Source organism: Syngnathus leptorhynchus, chromosome 14, assembly GCF_054491065.1.
Source record: "Syngnathus leptorhynchus isolate UIUO chromosome 14, UIUO_Slep, whole genome shotgun sequence".
NCBI lineage: Eukaryota > Metazoa > Chordata > Actinopteri > Syngnathiformes > Syngnathidae > Syngnathus > Syngnathus leptorhynchus.
In genome coordinates, this window is record NC_141208.1 from 1,165,458 (window position 1) to 1,177,338 (window position 11,881).

Below are 11,881 nucleotides of genomic sequence, written 5' to 3' on the forward strand. Positions count from 1 at the left end.
GTCGTCGGGCGGATTATGGCCCCTCTCATGCCTGACACCGTCGAAGATATATTATCATATTAGTACAAAATGATATCATGCAATTCAAGACGTTTGTCCTTCGCGTACCCTCTGAAGCCCCCCCTGCAGATGATGTCACGCCCCCCCATGTTCCCTGGGTTTGGGAGTCTGCCGCCATCTTGTGGGATGAAATGGAAATAAAGCCGTGCCATCTGACCAGATTTCTAGGTTGGTTTAAAACCAAAGTTTCGTCTGAACATTTTACCTTACCTTGTTTTCCGCACCATAAGACGCACTTAAAAGCTTTTAATTTTTCCCAAAGTCTGAAGGGGGGGGGGCTTTTAACAAGGTCCGTAGGAGTAATAGGAGACCCGATGAACCTATCAGAGGACTGTACGTGTTACTACTTCCGCCATCGTCCGCGCATTTGCAATACCGCGTGTCCTCGATGGTTGCGGGCTTCGGACGACCACGTTGACCCATACGTATGAATACCGATTGACAATTTGATTTCAGTACAGTACATGGTTAAACGTAGGGTGACCAGATTTGGGTTTCTGAAAAAGAGTACACCTTTTTTCATAAGGATTACGAACCTGGCGAAAGCACGAGTTTTTTATTTTTATTCAACTCCTCCGCGAACGTGCATTTTCGTTTCGGCATTGCGTGTAAACACTCGGTGTAGACTGGCCACCGAGTAAACTGGCGTGCCTACGGTAATTGAGAAAGCTAACTCGCTAACTTAACATACACTATTGTTATGCATGTCATTTCTTCTGGTCTACTATTTTATTCCAATCTTTTCACTGTTCAAAACTCATTATCCATTTCCATAGCCATTCCCTCCAACTGAAGCCAAGGCAGTTCGCTGCGCAGCTTGACAAAATGGCCGATGTCGGCCAAGCCGGACACCACGCAGCAACTCAACGCACTTCGAGATACAGCCATGTCGCAAGCCGGGAACCAGGTGGCGGAGTGGGCATCATAGTACTCCACCAGGTTGGTGGACGACACACCCGTGTTGCCTCCAGCCACGAAGAGGCGGTCCTCCACCACCTGGATGCCAAAGTTGCTGCGTGGGCACTGCATGGGAGGTAAGAGCATCCAAGTATCCGTGTTGGGGTCGTATGCCTCCATGCTGCACAGACGCATGTCGCCGTCAAAACCGCCGATCTTCAGGAGGGAGAGGAGTGTTACAAATCAGAGATCATACTCTAATTTGACCTTTAACCGGAATGCCCAAACCTAACTATGTTGGTCTGTTTTGACCTAAATTCAGTCCTCGAGCCTGTCAAGGAGGCTGGATTGTACGGAGTGCATGGTACGGGACGTGGACACCTCTGCCTAACGCTAACATTGACCCAACTAACCCTAAAATGGGTGACCCAAACCGTTACCACGCTATCTCAGCGTATTGCACCTACTGCATAAACATGGTTGGCATACGCGATGACTCCGGTGCCACTGCGACAGCAGTTCATTGGGACAATCATGGTCCACGCGTTGGTCTCTGGGTTGTAATACTCGGCCGTTCGCAAGGGCTCGTTTCCATTAAAACCACCGCAAACGTAAACCTGGAAATCAAACGTGAACTGAGCATTAAATTCAAGGCATGATAATACAATCTATATCCTAATCCTAATAAGTAATATTCCATCATAATAAAATGAAAGATATTTTAAGCAAGTGAAATGCTCTCAAATGAAGCAATATATTAACTAGCAAAGAATTTCAACCTTAGATTTTTGATTTTGCAGTGTGCCTTCAGTATCACCAACCTTGTTGTTGAGGGTGGTGCAGCTGGCGTCGCTTCTGTGCTCATGCATACTGGCGATAAGAGTCCATTGGTTTGTCTCAGGCGTGTAGTACTCTGCATTTTTTAGTCTGATACGACCATCCACGCCCCCGATGGCGTACACGCGCCCATTTAGTACCGTGACGCTCACGGAGCAGCGGCGAAAATGCATGGGTGCCACCTGGTGCCAGGTACGAGTGTTCACGTCAAAGCGCCTGACAGTGTTGTAGTGCCTGCGGCCGTCAAATCCGCCCACACAGTAGACAGAGTTGCCCAGGAAGGCAGTGCCGAAGTAAGCTTGCGGTTGCTCCATGTTATCGACCAGGTCGGCCCACGTGTTGGCGTGCACGTCGTACGCCTCGATGAGGTGCGTCGGGTTGGGGCCGCTGAAACCGCCGATAGCGAGCAGGATGGCGGAAGGCAGGCGAGGACGGGCCACCAAGTTGCGGTAGCCGCATACCGAGTTTGTGGTCATGTGGCACATGACACGGGTGGCCAAGGCAACTATGTCCAGGCATTTCCTGCTGTCCTGGATCAGTTGATTGGCCAGCACCTTGATTGCAATGAACTCCACACTTGTCAATGCAAGACGGACCTACGCAGTGGAAAGCAGAATCAGGTTGGCAGCAACGTGGGGGGGGACTATGAACTGCGGTCAGCCAGACACCTAACCCCAAATCCGAATGATTACGAATAGCACCCCGACCTATTAACTTACACCAAACCCCACACCTACCCTTACTATAACCTGTAACTCTAAGACTAACTGACCAATTCCTTGATTTTACCTCATCCTAAACCCAAACATTATAGATGGTGTACTGTGGACTGCAAAGTCCAGTTTCCAAAGTGCTTGTTTGACTTACTTTGGCCAGCAGCAACGGCATGTTTTCACCTCGCTCCCAAGGTGCATGTGCGATCCAGTGCAAAATGGCTTCATAAACGGTGTTCTCTGTTTTCACCATAAGGTCATCCCTGTCCAGAATGTCACACAAGTCCTGTACAGAGAGTTGCTGCAACTCGTTTGAACTCGCAACATCTTCAAAGTGGTAGAGGATGTACCGGTAGGCGTTTCGCTGCAGATCCGGGGTGTAGCAGTTCCTTGTGAACTGCCAGATGCCAATACAGTTTTCTGGAGAGAGGTGTTCCGTTAGAAATGCGCAGCAGGTCTGGACGATGCCGGTTATGTTGAACCGGTCTGCAGCCAGCAACAAATCCTTGACATTGTTTTTTGTCACTGACACTTTGCCGGCGTATGCAAAGTCGACAAATAGTTGCATTAACTGCGCCGTCAGACCACGTATGACGTAGACCCTCTGATCTGGAGCCGACCAACGTAGAAAGAGGGCTCTGAAGATTTGATAGAATGAATATCATTAGTTTTTCCTCTCGAAAACATTCTTCTCGTTTGCTTACCTAGAAATCATCAACTCACCTGAAGTATTGACTGCACTTGCAAAAAATAATCTTGTGGATATAAAATTCAGCATTGTCAACCCTGATGACCGCATCGCTTAGTTTTCTTGTTAGATGTAGTTCGTCATCGACAGACCTGTATGAATATTTACCATCGTAACTCATCTTGATAGTTTTGCCATCTCGGAACACTTTATTGGGCCTCTTCTAGCAAGTGTCAGTGGGCAATATTAACACGAGGGGGGGTGCTCCGATTACATCATGGTGGCCTTCTATGTCAAAAGACTCCTCGTCATCAGTGGTTACATCATTGGCATCATTAAAGCAAGCGCACTTTGGATTGAAAGAAAACATCACTGTTCAATTTTACACTCCACATGAACAGGAGCAGAAAGACTAAGTTCCTCGGAGCCTATCCCGGTGGATTTGGGGCTGATTGAAGACGACACCATGGATTTCATATGGCACAAAAGTCACCTGCTTTCTTTGAACTCGCCTTCCTGGATGAAGAAACACTCTGAATCTGAATCCTTTTCTGTTCTCAGAGAATGTTCCCGAGCTCCAACAACCGCCAGACGTTTCAAAGGTTTCTAACTGTAGCGTAGTTTTTCATGCCAGAGTCCAAAAGAGGTGGTGAACATCGTCCTCAGATAATTTGCGCTAGAAAACAAAGTCAATTCCAGTTCTTACCCCACTGTACCAGGTCTAAAACTTTGGAACTGTAACAAGCTGATGCTTTGAATTGTCGCGGTGGGTAGGCAGGCGGGGGAGAGGTCCTCTTGATTGGACCCATCTGGTTCACTCACACTCCTTTTTATTTATCGACTTAATTACAATAAATCCGTTTACCTGTTGTCTGCATACCCTAATTTTTGTCAGTCTTTGGTTCAAATTTGTCAGTTTTGTAATATTGCGGTTATATAAAGTATTTCGGTATAATTGAAACGTGTATATGCTGTCCCATCACTTCAGTTTCTCAAATTTTTGAATATGCAATGTAAGAATAGCATGTGTGAGACAAGTGGAAGTTTCATAATATATGCTGGTCAGAATTAAACAAGTGTAAAACATTTAGACATCAACCCATGGCTCTCCCCGATGCAAAACGTTCTTGACTTTGTATGCCAAAAACTAATCTTTTGCTAATTCAGTGAACTGTCCATTCAGTCACAAGCCAATTGTTCCAAAATGCTATCATAATTTATTTCACCAAACTATTAGAGTTTTAATATTGACAAAACCAAACACTCAATGGAAAGCTATCAGCGTGTGGGTATGATTTCACATTTTCCAGTAATCTGTTAGCACAAAGTCACTCCGGTATTTTTTTTAGACATCATCTTCCATATCAACTGTATCGTCCTCCAAGAACAGCAAAGGCAGATCATTACGAAGCATGGTATACTGGGCAATGTTGGGCAAGCCGGACATCACGCAGCAGCTCAGAGCGCTTCGAGAAATGCCCATGTCATTGGCTGCAGACCACGTGCCGAGTTTTAGATCGTAGTACTCCACCAGGTTGGTGGTGGAGACACCATTGTAGCCACCTGCCACAAAGAGACAATCCTCCACCACTTCGATGCCAAAATTGCTGCGGGGGCACTGCATGGAGGGCAGTGTGATCCAGGTGTCCATCTCGGGGTCGTAGGCCTCGGCACTAGCTAGGCGGTCGTCACCGTCATAGCCTCCGACCTTCGGGGAAAAAAAGCAGGATTAAATTCCTCTGATATGATCAGCCGTTCGGATGGATGGATGGATGGATGGATGGATGCCCATGCGGGTATCAGCCTTCTACTTACAGCATACACGAGGCTTCCGTGCGCGATGACTCCAATGCCACTGCGGCGACAGCTCATGGGGGCCGTGGTCATCCACTGGTTGGTCTCTGGGCTATAATATTCCGCCGTTTGCAAGGACTCGTTTCCGTTAAAACCACCGCAAATGTAAACCTGTAACCAAATGTGGCTGATCATTAGTGAGGTGACTCAAATAGAAGTTTCCCAACTTCCCTGCCCTGATCTGTACACTCAAATTGTGAGCAACTGAGAATCATTCTGTTAATAACCATAAAATGGCAGACACCTTGACTTTTCAAGGTCAACTCATGATAGATGTTAGGATTACATTGAACGCTGAATATTTTTAACAATTCCGAGGCACAATGTGTAGTCACCAAATCTCAAGACAATGATTCAACCACAAGCCACGACCAACTCTAGAGCTCCAGTCTGTTGCTGAAGGACCACAGCAAAACAGAGAAATTCCCATCTTTTCTGGTTAGGGTTGGGTTACCCACCTACCCTGAAGCAGATCCCTGGGAACCCCGTTTGAGAGCTACAAACAAAACACCTCTGCCTACCTTGTCATTGAGGGCGGTGCAGCTGGCATCACTCCTCTGTTCCTGCATACTGGCAATAAGAGTCCACTGATTGGTCTCGGGCGTATAGTACTCGGCCGTCTTTAGTCTTACACGTCCATCGTGGCCTCCTATTGCGTAAATGCATCCATTTAGCACGGTGACGCTCACATAACAACGGCGGAAGTGCATGGGTGCCACTTCCTGCCAAGTACGAGTGTTCAGGTCAAAGCGGCTGACTGTGTTGTAGTGTTCTGTGCCGTCAAAGCCGCCCAAACAGTAAATGGCATTGTTGAGGAAGGCGGCACCGCAGTACGCCCGCGGTTGGTCCATATCGTCCAAAAGGCTGACCCAACTGTTGGCGTGGATGTCGTACGCCTCGATGCACTGCGTCGGGTTGACTCCGCTCCAGCCGCCTATTGCCAGAAGGATGGCGGAAGGGAGGCGAGGACGGGCCACCAGGTTGCAGAACCCGGACACGGAATTGGCTTTCATGTGACGGATCACTCGAGTGGCGAAATCGACCATGTCTAGACACTTGCTGCTGCTCTGTACCAGATGGTTGGTTAGTACGTTGACGGAGATGAACTCCTCACTGGTCAGGGCCAGACGGACCTGCACAATAGACAGACAAGACAATGTACGTGATGTGAGTACTCAGTTCTAAACCAATTGATCAAACCGTTCTAGCCACGGCTACAGTTTTGAATGAATATTTGAAGGCACGATTGGGGTTTTAAGTTTGCTTCACACACGGAACGGGCTAGTGACAATCCTAGTGGGTGTGAGTGGTTGTTTGTCTCTATATGTGCCCTGCGATTAGCAGGCGACCAGTTCAGGGTGTAGTCTGCCTTTCGCCCGATGTCAGCCGGGATAGGTTCCAGCACCCCGCGCGACCCTGAACAGGATAAGCGGTGTTGAAAATGGATAGCTGGGTCTTTAACAGGTTCCCTTTCTTCCTTCAACTAGATTGTGATTAACAGTCTGATAGGTTTCAAGTTAGTGTTTCAAACCTCGCTCTGAGGTTAGGGTTTAATATAAGGACAATAAAACAAAGGTTGGGGTTGGAAGGTATTGATACTCAAACTCTGAACCCGAGGCAAAGTGTTCTTCTGCTAGGTAACAATTCTTGTTAAATTCTGGTGTCTCAGATACCCTTGAATGAGTTTGTTCCACTCACCCGAGCCAGCAGCACGGCCAGGTTCCTGCCTCGCTCGCGGGGCGCATGCGCGATCCAGTGCAGGATGGCCTGGAACACAGTGTTCTCCTTCTTCACAATGAGATCATCGCGGTCCAGGATGTCGCACAGGTCCTGCACGGAGAGCCGGCGGAGCTCTTGCGAGGCGGCCACGTCCTCAAAGTGGTAGAGGATGTACTGGTGGGCCTCAAGCTGCAGCTGTGGAACGTAATAGTTCCTGGTGAACTGCCAGATGCCCACGCAGTTTTCAGGCCTGAGCTGCTCTGTTAGAAATGCGCAGCAGATTTGAACAATGGCAATCATATTGAACTCATCGGCCGCGATCAACAACTCCTTCACATTGTCCTCTGTCACCGAAACGGTGCCGGTGTATGCAAAATCGACAATGAGCTGCATTAAGCGGGCCGTCAGACCACGTATGACATACACCCTCTGGTCTGGGTTGGACCAGCGGAGAAAGAGGGCTCTGAACAACCAGGAGACACACACACAAATAAGATCAACTTGAAATGAAAAGGTCCATCATCTTTGTCCGTCGACATTTCCCACCAACTCACCCAAAGTAGGGACTGCAGTTGCATAGGATGATTTTATGGATGTGGAACTCGGTGTTGTCCACAGCGATGATGGCATCGCTGAGGCCTTTGGTGAGATGCTGCAGTTGGCCACACGCCAACGGACCATCGGAACTCATCTTGAAGCTGTCGCAGTGTCTTCATAGTGCGGCTGGGCGTCGGCCCCGGGGTCCGAGCGGCGGGGGTTCATGGAAGAGACATTCTAAGAGGAGAGGGGGCAGTGGAGAGATTGGGCGGTAGTGGCGATGGGAGATAGCATCATGCTGGCATTCTGTGTCAAAAGACACCGACGAGTATGGCAGCGACCTCGCCCGCATCATCAAAGTCTCAATGCTTTAATAGGAAGAAACGCATCACATCACACTTTGGACCACATTCCCACTAAAGATTGGTTGGCACTCAGTGGGTGTTGGAGTTGCCCACTCCACTCTGTTGTCTTCAGTTATATGACTCAGGGGTGGGTGTTTTCTGAAGGGCTCAAAGTTTGGAATCTAGTTTCATCGGAGAGTTACTGTGTGAAGTTGCTTCATTCAATGTGTTGTTGCGTCATACCACTGGAGGCTTTGCAGCTTCTGTTTGTAGTGAATACCTGGAATGCTGGAATGCTGGAATGCTTGTTTAGCACTTTTCAATTGTTTTGTTTTTATTCACTGTATAAAAATCCACTTCTAGATTTGGATTTCCAGTTGGACGTTTTTCAGCAGCCTGGGTCCTTGTCTGGCATTCATCAGTGCTCAGCAGATTGGGTGTTCGTCAGTAACGGACAGACCATTCAGTCGGTGACAGACATAAGTTCACTTTAGTCTATCATTTTGCTGCTTTAAAAACCTATCCCTATGTGAAACTTTACTTTCAGCGATGGGCCATTTCATCAGAGGGACTAAAACCCATTTCCGTTTGTTCTTAGGCCGTCTTTTTTTTTTTTACTTTCTCATTTGTCATTTGTCCTTTTCCACCCAACTAGTTTGAAACCCCAACCCTAGATTGAAACTTCATTAACCCCTGAAACCCTACTTTGAAACCCCAAACCAATTATAAAACCCTGATTTGAAACCCTAACCTTAGTTTGAATGAACTGAAGTCATTTCATAACAAAAATCTTTATTCACCTGAGGAATAAGGAAGGACTTATGTAAAAAGGGAAATAAAAAACAATCTCATTCAAAGCAACCACTTTCCATTGTTTCTTGTTGACCATTTCCATTCTGAGCCATTGAGGCATTTTTCCACATTACTTCAAAGTCATATACCAGTTTATTTCAGGGTTTTTCTAGTGTCAATTTTCAATATATTTCAAGATTGTCTTTGTCTAGACGTCATCCTCCGTGTCCATCTCATCCTCCATATATAGCAGCGGTAGCTCATTCCGGAGCATGGCGTAGTGTGCCATGTTATAGAATCCCGACATCACGCAGCAAGTTAAAGCGCTTCGTGAGATCAGCATGTCACAGGCCGGAGACCACAGACCAGTGCTGAGGTCGTAGTACTCGACTAGCTTGGTGGTGGAGACCCCGTTGAACCCCCCGGCCACAAAGAGGCGGTCTTCGATGACTTCAATGCCAAAGTTGCTCCGGGGGCAGTCCATGGGGGCCAGGATGATCCAGTTGTTTGTTTGCGGGTTGTAAGCCTCTGCACTGGTCAAACGAGTTTGACCGTCATATCCGCCAACCTTATGGAGTAAGAAGCATACATATTAGGCAAGCGTATTCACAAGGTCAGCAGCTCTAACACTGAAGCAGCATTATGGTTTCAAGTTGGGATTTCACCTCCCCTAGTCCTTACACACTGAGGACATTGTCCTGAGGCCAGAATCTCTCGAGGCGAGTGCTAAAAAAGTTCTTTCAATCATTGCGATTGTCAATCATTGTTTTACGCATCACTTACAGCATAAACGTGATCTGCGAACCCGATGACTCCGATGCCACTGCGACGGCTGCTCATCGGCGTCATCATGGTCCACTCGTTAGTGTCGGGACTGTAGTATTCTGCCGTTTGCAGGGGCTCGTTTCCATTAAAACCACCGCAAATGTAAATCTGGAATGAAGAGACGCTCTAGTGATTTGAAGTGGGCCTGCCTGCCTGACTGATTTTAGTGCCACCTACCTTGTCATTGAGGGTGGTGCAGCTGGCGTCGCTCCTCAGTTCGTGCATGCTTGCAATCAGAGTCCATTGGTTGGTCTCAGGCGTGTAGTACTCCGCCGTTTTAAGTCTCACCCGTCCGTCGTACCCCCCCAGTGCGTAGATGCACCCGTTTAGCACCGTGACGCTCACGTAGCACCGACGGGAGTGCATGGGCGCCACTTCCTGCCAGGTGCGTGCATTCAGGTCAAAGCGGCTGACGGTATTGTAGTGTTCGGCGCCGTCAAAGCCGCCCAGGCAGTAGACGGAGTCGTTGAGAAAGGCGGCGCCGCAGTATGCCCGCGGTTGCTCCATGTCCTCGATAAAACTGATCCAGCAGTTGGCATGCACGTCGTATGCCTCGATGCACTGCGTAGGGTTGGCGCCGCTCCAACCGCCGATCGCCAGAAGTATAGCAGAAGGCAGGCGAGGACGGGCCACCAGGTTGCAGTATGCGGATATGGAGTTTGCCACCATGTGGTGGATCACTCGGGTGGCAAAGGCGACCATGTCCAAGCACTTGTTGTTGCTCTGCACCAACTGATTCGACAACACGTTGATGGTGATGAACTCCTCACTGGTCAAAGCCAGACGGACCTACAGAGGACAGACTGATATTTCAATGAAGATATTAAGAGACCCATTTAGTTTCAGACCTCATTTGACACTGCTTGGCACTGCCATGGTTGTACTCATTAGGTAACTTACTTCCAGGCATGTCTTACAGAGAACACATTTTGTCTGTCAAGGACCCAATTCTGAATCCAAGTTTCAATTTTACTTGGTAGCCAGCAAGACGTACTGGGCGTACTCAATGATGTTAGACTAATGTCTCTTATCAGAGCTTTTAATTGAATCTTGGTTGCTGAAGACATCTCAATCTTAACCCAAAGAACTGAAGATGCCTTTTGGATTAAGCGTAGTGCTCAATTATTTCTTTTTATACCCCCTCTCTGGGGGGAAAAAAAAAACCTCGCGCACCCCCGGCTTTCCTCAGTGACTAGAAATAGTATCATTTATCTATAAAATCGCAAAAAGTACACCTCTGTACAGTGTGAGACATCTTGATTCAATTCTTAAGGACTTTGCTGCAAGACCTGTATGACTGGGAATTGAACTTTTTTTTTTTTTTCTCGGGGGAAGCTGACTTACTTTGCCCAGGAGGATGGCCAGGTTCCTGCCTCGCTCCCTCGGCGCGTGCGCAATCCAGTGCAGGATGGCCTCGTAAACGGTGTTCTCCTTCTTCACAATCAGGTCGTCCCTGTCCAGAATGTCGCACAACTCCTGCATGGTGAATTGCGGCAATTCCTCAGAGGCTGCGACGTCCTCAAAGTGGTAAAGAATATACTGGTAGGCGCTAATCTGCAGCTCTGGTGTGTGGCAGTTTTTGGTGAACTGCCAGATGCCGATGCAGTTCTCCGGACAAAGTTGCTCTGCCAGGAACATGCAGCAGGATTGGACGATGGCCGTCATGTTGAATTTATCGGCGGCAATCAACAAGTCTTTGACGTTGTCCTCGGTCACCAACACAAAGTTGCTGTATGCAAACTCAATGAAGAGCTGCATTATGTGAGGTGTAACACCTTGTATGACGTAGACCCTCTGGTCTGGGGTGGACCATCGTAAAAAGAGGGCCCTGAGCACCACAATACAGACACAGGTTGTCAGCCAACATTTAGTAGCCAAGTGAACATTTCTATATTTTTCTTGTATACAAAACAGTTGGTGGGAAGGAACAAAGAATTTAGGTCTCTCCGCTTTACTTCATCATTTTTCTCACGACTTTCTCCCAATTTTTGGAAACAGATGTCTGAACCTTCTTCTCCTTACATTGTCAAAATGGGCTCCAACCCTTCTTAGACCCTCGATTGATACTACTCTCCAAACCAGAGTGCTTTTGCCACTTCTGAATGCAAGTCATTAAAAACCCTAACTACTCACCCAAAATATGGGCTGCAGTTGCATAGGATGATCTTGTGGATATGAAACTCAACATTGTGAACCTTGAGGACGGCGTCGCTCAGTCCGCCGGTCAGCCGCAGTTCGTTATACACAGAGGCAGATTTGAATGGAAGTTTACCATCATAACTCATCTTGAATTTGTTGCCATTTCTTAACACTTCTGGCATCTGCAGAGTCTCAGCAGAAGTCACGTAAAGCAATGTGAGGGCTGCGTAGTGAGCAGACAGGCAAGGGCTGCTCTGGCATTACATCATGGTGGCATTCTGTGTCAAAAGCCACGGTCGCCATTAGCGGCGACATCATCCACATCATCAGAGCATCGTGACTTTAATGTCAAGAAATACATCATCTTTCCACCAGGAAAGCCACATTTTAATCAGAAAATCCAATACTCACTTCGTTTTTGTTTCATATTTTTCCCATTTAATGACCACTGCTAGTCCAACCAAGTTTGAATGTTC

The 11,881-nt window shown here is 47.7% G+C and overlaps 3 protein-coding genes and 1 long non-coding RNA gene across 8 annotated transcripts in view; 1 reads left to right on the top strand and 3 right to left on the bottom strand.

The window, feature by feature from the left end:
* The first annotated feature begins 385 nt into the window (after nt 1–385).
* Nucleotides 386–11,881, top strand: part of LOC147045786 (uncharacterized) — a 29,488-nt gene continuing 17,992 nt past the window's right edge. For 4 of the 5 annotated variants that reach the window (XR_015068121.1, XR_015068118.1, XR_015068120.1 and 1 more), the window contains exons 1-2: nt 386–716; nt 837–1,094. This is a non-coding gene — a long non-coding RNA (uncharacterized LOC147045786). Of the gene's footprint in view, nt 717–836; nt 1,095–3,596; nt 4,825–11,881 lie in introns of those variants that run through there. The other variant, XR_015068119.1, reaches the window with a different exon arrangement.
* LOC147045787 (kelch-like protein 10) lies at nt 620–3,402 on the bottom strand. Its single transcript, XM_085929253.1, has 5 exons — nt 3,231–3,402; nt 2,662–3,145; nt 1,779–2,390; nt 1,425–1,574; nt 620–1,173 (listed from the first exon to the last, which is right to left on the bottom strand). Exons 1-5 carry the CDS (start codon nt 3,374–3,376, stop codon nt 811–813), a joined length of 1,755 nt encoding a protein of 584 aa, XP_085785379.1. The 5' UTR covers nt 3,377–3,402; the 3' UTR covers nt 620–810.
* Nucleotides 4,375–7,577, bottom strand: LOC147045788 (kelch-like protein 10). The gene is made up of 5 exons (XM_085929254.1): nt 7,323–7,577; nt 6,748–7,231; nt 5,571–6,182; nt 5,011–5,160; nt 4,375–4,903 (listed from the first exon to the last, which is right to left on the bottom strand). Exons 1-5 carry the CDS (start codon nt 7,457–7,459, stop codon nt 4,541–4,543), a joined length of 1,746 nt encoding a protein of 581 aa, XP_085785380.1. The 5' UTR covers nt 7,460–7,577; the 3' UTR covers nt 4,375–4,540.
* LOC147045789 (kelch-like protein 10) lies at nt 8,422–11,576 on the bottom strand. Its single transcript, XM_085929255.1, has 5 exons — nt 11,400–11,576; nt 10,611–11,094; nt 9,444–10,055; nt 9,225–9,374; nt 8,422–9,009 (listed from the first exon to the last, which is right to left on the bottom strand). Exons 1-5 carry the CDS (start codon nt 11,549–11,551, stop codon nt 8,650–8,652), a joined length of 1,758 nt encoding a protein of 585 aa, XP_085785381.1. The 5' UTR covers nt 11,552–11,576; the 3' UTR covers nt 8,422–8,649.